General features: G+C 39.5%; 1 protein-coding gene across 2 annotated transcripts; it reads right to left on the reverse strand.

The window, feature by feature from the left end:
* Positions 1-721: 721 nt before the first annotated feature.
* On the reverse strand, positions 722-3374 carry LOC131039596 (probable 3-hydroxyisobutyrate dehydrogenase-like 1, mitochondrial). Of its 2 annotated transcripts, none has more exons than XM_057972385.2 (2): positions 3086-3374; positions 722-2126 (listed from the first exon to the last, which is right to left on the reverse strand). In XM_057972385.2, exons 1-2 carry the CDS (start codon positions 3166-3168, stop codon positions 1142-1144), a joined length of 1068 nt encoding a protein of 355 aa, XP_057828368.2. In that variant the 5' UTR covers positions 3169-3374; the 3' UTR covers positions 722-1141. The 2 variants fall into 2 exon arrangements, with proteins under 2 accessions (XP_057828368.2, XP_057828370.1); XM_057972387.2 differs by having other exon boundaries at positions 722-2148; positions 3086-3357.
* Positions 3375-10490: the final 7116 nt, after the last annotated feature.

Here is a 10490-nt window from a genome sequence, read left to right on the forward strand (position 1 = left end):
GTAATCTCGATGATGACGAACTTTTCTCTGTCACTGGTTAAAAATTCATATATCCCTTGAAAACAGGGAAATGGCCTGAAAACCACTTAAAATGGCAGCGTAGTGGCCTTGGAGTTTGAAAGCACCATTTGCAAAGAAGCCCTCCTTTTGTCACTTCGGAAAAAATCATAAATCCCATGATAACAAGGCAGAATCAAGAATCAGTCACAAAGCCACTTAAAAGGCAGCATTTAAGTTAATCATTCGAGTTGCAGCCCTTGTTGCACAGAAACAGTACGCCACAGTAAGCCAAGAAACAAGAACAGCATTTCAGCTGGTAAAATGTGCAATGGCAGATTGTCATTGCATTGCTTGCAACTATGAAATTTATCGGAAAATGCCTCTTGCTATTGGATACAGTCCACTGACCAAAAAAACACTAATACAATTTTCACCGAACTGACAATCTGTGACTATGGATCTCTGAAAGCTGAACATAATTTAGCATTTCTAAAGCTCCTATTAAGCCCCTGGCATATGATCAACTTCTGTCACCGTAGGTTTTTTTATGGTGTACAGCCTTTTCACAAAAAACTAACTCATATTGTGACAAATTGTATCTATTGAAATTTTCGAAGCCACATATTATATTCCATGCCCAAGTAGTAGAAATACGTAATAACCTGATTGAAATTAAGAGCAAGACAAAATATTTATCTCCATGACAAATAACATTTGGAGATCGGTGAAAAATGCAGCTTATCCAGAACAAACTGGAAATATTCTTATAACTCTAATAGAACAATTCATTACAAGTGGCAACAAGATAAAAAGACAAGCATGTCTTGCAGATTGATCAAAATCAGGTTCTGAAACCATACAATATTTAAACAAGTTCCATTTGATTTTGCAGAATTCCTAATCAACTTGAAATTGGAGATCTCAATGATGCGAACCAGTAAAATGTGAAACTATACATGTAAGGTCTTATAGAGTAATTGGTTTTACCATTGCGTGGGGACGAGATCAAAAGACAAGCATCTTATACCAATCAATCAAAGTTAAAGTTGCACATTATTGTTGATTCTCCGAATGCAGCCAATTGGAAAAAATTAGCCCATATGGATTTTGCTAATGCTGATAATGGACAGACAAACCATATCTACTCAATCTTCGGAAGCTGCACATTATTAAGCCTCTCTATTGCCAGAATCAGAGCCTGAGTACCAAGATTACCTTCCCCGTGAGCCTTAAGAGACACATACAATTGTTGTGCAAGTGCAAGCCCAGGAAGTGACAATCCCATCTGCTGGCATTCCCTCAAACTGATTCCCAAGTCCTTAACAAAATGGTTCACAAAAAACCCAGGATCAAAATCTCTCTTCAAAATCCTACTCGCATATAAATCCAGAGACTTGGATCCAGCAGCCCCAGTGGAAATAGCCTTGATATAGGTCTCAACATCAAGCCCTGCCTTGTGAGCAAAAACCATCCCTTCCACCAGTCCAACCATGGTTGAAGCTATGGTTATCTGATTACCCAGCTTAGTACACTGCCCTAAACCTGGTCCCCCCATGTATGTGACCTTGCCCATACAATCAAAAAGGGGTTTACACTTCTCCACAATCTTTTCTTCACCCCCAGCAAAAATTGCCAGTTTTCCAGCCTTGGCCCCCTTGTCCCCACCAGAGACCGGTGCATCTATTGATTCACATCCCTTTTCTTTAGCAAGATTGTATATGTTTCGAGCTAAAGAGGGCTCACTGGTGGTCATATCAATGACCACTCCCCCTGGTTTTAGCCCCTGTAAAACCCCCTTATTTCCAAGGATTACTTCACTGACATCATGGGGGTAACCCACAATGCTAAAAACCACGTCGCTTTCTTCTGCAACAGACTTAGGGCTGTCTGTCAAGATAGCTCCTTTCTCAATTAGGAGTTGAGCTTTTGAAGGGGTTCTATTAAAAACTCGGACTGAATAGCCTGCTGAGAGAATGTGGCCACACATTGCCTGGCCCATAACACCAGTACCAATCCACCCTACTCTTGGCTTATCAGCCATTGATGATGGTGGTGGTGATAATGATGAATATGAACGACCTGGGATTCCGCAGCAATTGATTGAAATTGCGAATACTTTTCTGCAACTGCAGAAACTGAAATTAAATCCTACACAACAAACCATAAAAACTAAAGATCGCAAGATTACTTATGAATCCAATGAACGTGAAATTATAACAAAAATCACAAATACAAAAATACTGAAACTAAAATCAAACCTTAAATAACAAACCCAAAACTGCAGAATGTAACATTTAACCCTCTACTGCAATCCTAAACTGAAAATGTAAAATTAAACAGCGCACTGCAGAATTTAAAAAATAACAGCTGCATGAAGAAGACAAAAACTGCAATTTGTAAAATTAAATCCTAACCTACAAACCCTAAACTGCAGAATGGAACATTTACTCCTAACCTACAGATCTAAATCTCCAATAAAAATATAAAATTAAAACATAACTCACAATCACAAGACATCAGAATGTAGAAGCCAAACCCTAAACACAAATATATCCCATGAAACGTAAACTGAAAAATGAACAAATCCAACAAACCGACCTTAACTGAAGAGTGCAATATTAAAACATAATCCGCACCTTAAACAAAAGAATTTAAACGGAAAAACTAAACATCGGATTATAATATCAAATCTTAATTACTGAATGCAGAGCTAAAGCTTATATAAAAACAGAATAATTTAAACGCAAGAACCGAACATCGGATTATAAAATCCAATCTTAATTACTGGGCTCACGCTTGTATCATATCCCAAACAACTGAATTTAAAAGTAAACGTTAAACCGCAAACCCCAAAAACCAGATCCTCGGTTAAATCTAAACCCTCAAACCCCAAATCATAAGGGCTAACAGGTATTAAACGGTATGCTTTAATTTTTAAGTGAAATCCACAGTTCTTTTCAGACAAAACTGAGGCCTTACAAAATAATTAGAATGCTAAATAAGGAAATTCAATCAGAGGGCAAATGGGTATTAAACAATACAGTTCCAATTCGCACTTCTTTAAATAAGAGTTCAAGATACTTACATTATTTTTGATGATGGCAATCGCCAAAGAACTGGTTTTGTTGAAAATGAAACTGAGGGAGGAATGCTACACAGTCGAATCATGGACTACCACTTCTTTTATTTGGGCATTTTATATTCAGCCAATCTGTTATCGACAAAGCAAATAGTTTGCCATGGGAGGAATTTGGGCGGCCTTTAAAGCCGGCCGATTGAAGAAAACACTTTTATAAATCATCAATATATACTTGTCATTGAACAGGTGGAATGATGTTGTACCATCAGATGGATTCCTCCCTGTGAGGAGGTTTTGACGCATTTTGATATCATATCTACTCCTATGTTTACTAAGGATTTTTTATTTAAATAATAAAGAAAATAATTTAATAAATTAGCAATATGTGGAATTACAATTAGGGATTTTTTTATTTTTTTTTTGCATATCGAAAATAAAGGAGGGATTAAAATTTATTCAAAGCATAACAAGTACAAAGCAAGGGCATCAAACAACTCTGTCAAGATCTGCTAAGTGATCTAATTGATGAGACAAATCTAGGGGTAATTGACCCTTATCCACGATATACCAATTATGCATGTGCTCAGAAGCCCATTTGGCAAGACAATTGGCAACACCATTCCACTCCCTAGGGATATGTGTGAAAGAAACAGAAACCAAAGAATCACACAAATGAAGAATCTGGTTAACAACCAAACTCAACTGCCAGCTAACATCTGTAGAGTGTTGTTGAGTCAGCAAATTCACCACCACCTGAGAATCAGATTCGCAAATGAGCCTACTCCAGCCAAGAGCACAAGCACGCTCCACAACAAATAAAATGGTGAGAGCCTCCATCAAATTATTAGTGTGACAACCTTTATAAATAGAAAAGAGAAATTGAACGGTCCCCAAGCTATCTCTACCAATACCGCCAATACCAGCAGGACCAGGGTTTCCCCGAGAAGACCCGTCCGTGTTAATTTTTAGAATGCCCTATTGAGGAGGACACCACCTCCCCACTCGATTTATCTTCCGAAGAGGGTGTCAACATCTATTTCTCATGAGTTGGCGTTGTGGAGGAGGAAGATGGAGCCGGTTGTAGTAACTAACATCACCTGGATCCACAAACTCAGACAAATCACATTTTGCAAAAATAGTTTCTCCCAAAGAGTGGAGAATTTTCCACCACAAGGGGTGGGTTCCCTGCAACACATCTTGAAAAATCCGACGATTCCTCTCCAACCATATATGCCAAATAATAAAAGAAGGGCCAAGAGACCAAGCAACTTGAAGAAAAGAGGTTTTTGTCGGGGTCGTGCTCCAACGTGCAAAAAACCAGCCAAAGAAGAGATATGCCAATAGGATTGGTTCCATGGATCCCACCAAAAGTGCCAAATATGTCTAGAATAAGAACATTGAAAGAAGAGATGAGAGACACTCTCTTCACTTTTACAACACAACACACACATCGAGGGGCCCTGAAAAACACGCTTACATAAATTATCCCAGGTGAGGCACTGGTTGTGGACCACAAGCCACATGAAAAAATTACACTTTGGCCAAGAGAACTTATACCAAAATTGCTTCCACCAAGGAACCTAAATGTCCCCAAAAGTCTGTCGCACCAACTCAACATAGCCAGTAGAAACAAAAAAATTTCTAGACAAATCATTACTTGCCCAAGCCAAAACATCATTCCCTGCCAAGGTGGTGCACTCACGAGACTTAAGAATTTGAGCCAGCTCTTTTCTATCTTCTGCAGAGCCTCCAAGTGGTCATTCAGAAGGATTTTTCCAATGAAAACGAGCCACCAGCCCTCCATTATGAGCCATCTTATAATGATCGACAATATCCCAACCAACAGCAGTAAACATATCAGAAAGGGACTGAAGATGAGGATGAGTAGAAAGGATAGGAGGATGACCATCCCAAGAATCCAGCCAAAAAAGAGCTTGAGACCCTATATGACAGATCCAAAAGAGCCCGTTCTTAACTAACTGAGCCCCCAACTTCAAAGTGTTCTAGATCATAGAACCACGACCCTCCACAGGAAAGCGAGGAACATCAAACACATTAACATTTGGAAGATACTTATGGGTGAGAATATGAGCCCAAAGTTGATCCTAACTGGTGCACCGATGCCAATATAACTTAGCAGAAAGAGCTTGCCCATTTAAAATAGAAGAGTGTAAACCAAGTCCACCCTCATTCTTAGGCCAGCACACAGTGTCCTACTTAACAAGATTCCATTTAGCAGTTGACAAAGTACCACTCCAAAGAAATTGTCGAGAGAGGGTATCAAATTCCTTAAGGAAATGCATGGGAGCAGCTTGAACAAAACATCTGTAAATAGGCAAAGCTTGAATAACAGATTTTAAAAGAGTCAATCTGGCAATAGTAGATAGCCACCAGTGAGTCTAATGATTAGCCTTCTGACGCAACTTATCAAGTAGAATCTGCCAAGAAGACCTGGGGTGTCTTCCAACAGTAAGAGGAATACCCAAATAAACAAAGGGAAGAGACCCAATTTGAAACCGCAAAATATCAGCAATCCGCCTCTGAATGGCCTGAGGCGTATTAAAGAAGATGGGAGATTTATGCTCATTGACTTTCTGACCAAAAGCAACAAGGTAAATATCCAAGGCATGTCGAAAAGATTCAGCTTCCCTAATATGAGCCAAACCCACAAGAGCAGTATCATCTACAAATTGGAGATGTAAGATTTGTGGCAAGCCATTGCCCCATTGCCAACCATGAATAAGGCTTTGAGAAGCACGAAACTTAAGAAAATGACCCAGACCCTCAACAATAATAATGAACAGGTAAGGCGAAAGAGGATCCCCTTGGCGAAGACCACGAGAAACCCCAAAAGGCTCCGAAGGTTCACCATTCATAATAACCGAGAAAGACGAAGAAGTAACACAACTCATAGTTCAATTCACCCACTCTATGCTAGAACCAAAGGCTAAAAGAATTTCCTGAAGAAAACTCCACTTAACTCTGTCATATGCTTTGGCCATATCCAATTTGATGAACATTTTTGAGGTTGCCATAGAGTGAATAACCTCAGAAGCCACCACCACCCCATCCAGAATTTGTTTACTAGCCACAAAACCCCCTTGTTCCTCATAGATCACAAGAGGAAGACAAGTTTTGAGCCTCTCTGCAATCAGCTTAGTGATAATCTTATATATCACATTACAGAGAGCAATCGGGCGAGAAAACTCAAGTTTATCAGCACCATCCTTTTTGAGAATGAGAATCAAGAAAGTAGAATTCAAAGCTTGGAGCATCTGCTTACAACGAAGAGATTCCCGAACCACCTCCAATAAATCCATATTAATAATATCCCAAAACTCCTGAAAACATTCAACAGGAAAACCATCTAGGCCTAGAGCTTTACCTTTGTTCATTCCGAACACAACATCCTCTAACTCAGGCAATGAAATCGAACAAATGAGAGAGGCATTCATAGCATCGGTCACCAGAGAGGGAATACAGGAGAGAATCAAATGCTTGTCATCCACAACAGGAAGGGAATCTTCAGTAAAAAGATCAAAGTAGTAATGACAAACCTCACGAGACATAGCTGACAGAGATGAAATCTGAAGCCCTTCTGAGGTAACCAGAGAGGAAATATACCCCTTATTACGATGAGCCTAAACAGAGTGGTGAAAAAAAGAAGAATTCCTATCCCCTTCCTGAAGCCAATCAACCCGAGCCTTTTGTTTCCAAAAAATCTCCTCATGAAGTTCCCACTCCTCCACATTGCGCACAACTTGGTATTCCACTTTTCCAAGAGCATCCGAGAAGAAACCATTATTTTGTATCTGGCAATTAATCACAGAAAGACGTTCCAAAGCACTTCTCTTCCTGGACTTAAGATGACCAAAGCATGACATATTCCATCTCTTAAGGTGATATTTGACATATTGAAGTTTCTTGACAAAGAAATATGTTAGTTGTGCCAAAAGCAGGGCCTCCCTCTCTCCACCACTTAGCCACTAAGTCATGCAGTGAAGAGTCTCGAAGTCACATAAGCTGAAATTTAAAAGGAGGATTCTTTGGAGCAGCAAAAGAAGTAGCAGAAAATTTAATAGGCTAGTGATTAGAACCTTTCCAGTCTAGAATTTCAGAAATAGTAACCAAACCGCTGCCAACCCAAAAACAGGAGACAAGAAACCTATCCAACCGTTCAGAAATCGCTTCCTCTCCACTTCGTCTATTAATCCAAGTAAAAATCTCATTAGAAGGCTTAACATCCACTAAAGCAAGCACATCCACCTGAGCTAAAAAAAGATCAAAAGAAGAACCCAATCTAGGCAACCCTCCTTTCTTCTCCTCTTGACTCAACACAAAATTAAAATCACCTCCCAAGATCTAAGGAAGATAAGGAGCACAAGAGCAGACAAACCTAAGATGTGCCCAAAGCTAGATTTTACCTCGAATATCAGTTGGAGCATAAACATTTGTAATAAGAATAGTCTCCCCAGAGTCCAATGCGGAAGCAACCATGGAGATAGAAGAATGACTAGAAATCCACCAAAGGGGAGCAATCTTACGAGGATCCCCAAAAAGAGCCAGACCTCTAGAGTTATAGTGAGAGCCAATGCTTTGACACTGACTGAAATACTAGATACGAGAAGCATGTTGAAGCATGACATCAACAAAAACCTTAGTCTCCTGAACATAGAAGATGTTCAGAGAATGAACAACAATCAAATCATGAATAGCCTTTTGACGGGAGGTGCTATTCAACCCCCTTACATTCCAAGAGAGAACAATCATGGAGGAGATGGGGAAGAGTGAGAATCAATGGTCTTAACAGACCCAAACTCCACCAATAAATCTCCAGTAAGTTTAATCTTTTCAAGATCCTTCTTTCTCCCAACTGTAGAAGAAGGAGAAAAAGAACCTTTCTTGAGAGAGCGTTGTTGCACGCCGAGACTGTGAGAAGAACCCTTACTCCTATCACAAACTTCCTTAGCCAAATCTGCAAGAACCATGCCATCTTGTAAAGGCTCATCCATGGTCACATTTTGATCTTGAACAATGTGGATCATGCACCACAACAATATCCTATGAAATGTGGGAATCAAAACCTAAATCCTTATTTAGAACAACATCCACCAAAATTCCCTCCTCTAAGGCCAATGAATTCAATACCTCAAACCAATTGAGGCCCTCATCAGTTTTCCTATCTCTAAAAGATCTTTCTGCCCACGATTCCTTGCCCAAGATTTAACAGGAACAAATCCTTCCTTATCCTTACCCAATTCAATATCAGTCATTGGAGCTTTCCCTGTGTTTGCTTCAACCTCCTTAGGCGGTGAAGAAGGAGAGGAATTATTAGAACGGGAATTTTTATTAACCTTAGGACATTGTCATTGAAGATGTCCATATTCATGACAGACGCGACAGCGGAAAGGCAAGGACTCATAATCAAGCGGTTGAACCCTGTTGGCATATGATGATATGATGATAATGTATGTTGTCATTGATGTCAATAAGTACAGGTGAACTGGTATGAAGATTGGAAGAAGTTGTTATTGATGTTCAAGTAGGAGAACCGGTATGAAGAGATGAAGTGGACCGGTGTCAGGGTTTCACTAAGTATGATTACCGGCTGGTAATCTCAGCTCTAGGGTTTCCGGTTTGGAAATCTAGCTTGTGCGATGCAACCGGTGACTTTCTGTGATGAGTTAGCTAAGAGATAAGGATGAGATCAAGATGACACGTCAGTTTTGTGCGCGTGAAGGATTTCCTTGAGGATCTTGCATGTGAAGATCAATTGCATTAAATGTCTACCTTGGGAATGAACATTCTTCTTAGTGGTATGTGAAGAGAGTGTGATGGGTTACTGATTTCCATATGTGGTAAAGAATGGACGATGCAGAATGACTTGTGATCTGTTTGAGATTGTTTTATTCTATGCAAAGTTATTGAACGGTTAGGATTGGACCGCTTGTAATTGTAAACCTAAAATGTTTAGGGTTTAGGGTTTATGCTACCGACCTAAGTGTTGTCTATAAGGTCGATGAGTTTTGATATTGTAAGTGTTGGCAAATGTTGTGTTGTGCATCCGAGAGATGAGATACTTGCCAGACTAGTGAGTGGAAAATTGCAAAGTGTTATTGCAGAGTAGAGGAACTAAAACAAATCATAGCTTTACTTGTTGTCTTCTAACCATTTCAATAGTAGGAAAATCCCTTTGCCGGTTAGCTTTAATAGGCTTATTGTAAATCCTCTAACCAGGTGACTCAAGATCATTGAGTTCTTCAAATCCTCTAGCAAGGTAGCCTTTAATAGGGTTTCAACCTTTAACAGGGTATATAGCCATCCCTTAATCGGGTGATCTTTAACAGGATCGGTTCCAAACAGAACCTTATTGTAAAGTCTTTAACCGGACTAGGCTCCTAACAGAGCGAGCTTCAAAAGATTTCAAAAACAAGCTTGTGGGTATTCATCCCCACCGTGGTTTTTCCCATTTGGGTTTCCACGTGAAAAATCTATGTGTTATGAGTTGTGCATTTTTCATGTGATGATTGAGAAGACTTTGTTTAGATGAATATGCATGCAAAGCTAATGGTTATGGTATTACTGATACAACACATGCATGAGTATATTGGTGAAGTAGTTATCAAGTGTTGAATGTTAATTTGAAGTATTCAGTTTTATTGGTTTAGCTATCTGAAGTCTTTCCTCAGTGATATATGCTTCACCGCTTGAGGTAAAAGATCTTGCTTTAATGATGAAGAGGGAAGGTCCTAAGTTCAATAGAGATAACTTCAAAATATGGAAGGACATAATGAAGATTTATATCAAGAGTTTGGGTGCTCAACATTGGAGCTATGTTGAGAATGCCAATGTAATTCCCACTGGCACACTAACCGATGATCAAAAAAGAGAGATTCAAGAAAATGGGCAAGTCATGGAAGCCCTTATTAGCAGCTTGTCTGATATTGAGTTCATTGAGTTACAAGATAATGACACTCCTAAGGATGTATGGGACACACTAGAAACCATTTATGGCGGTGATGAGCATGTCAAGCAAGCTAAGGAAGAGAGCCTTAGAGGAAAATTTGAAGACACGAGGATGGTTGAAGGAGAGACCATTTAGCAATATGGCATAAGAGACTGTGGTTGGAGATATCAAGAGAACTAGTGGAACAATTGTTGATGCCACTGTTGTCAGTAAAGTTTTGAGATCATTGTTACCGGTCTATGCAATCAGAGTTGCTACTATTCATGAGCTAAGGTCTATCGACAAAACCAAGGTATCCTTAGACTCTATCATTGCAAAATTGACAGCATATGAGTTGAATAGCTATGATGGCAGTGTTCAGAAGACCGAGTCAACATTTAGAGCATCTACTGCACCAACCAGAAAAGGAAAAGAAGTAAGTACCAGTTATGAATCCAGGCAATG

The sequence above is a fragment of the Cryptomeria japonica genome, chromosome 5 (assembly GCF_030272615.1).
Source record: "Cryptomeria japonica chromosome 5, Sugi_1.0, whole genome shotgun sequence".
Lineage (NCBI taxonomy): Eukaryota > Viridiplantae > Streptophyta > Pinopsida > Cupressales > Cupressaceae > Cryptomeria > Cryptomeria japonica.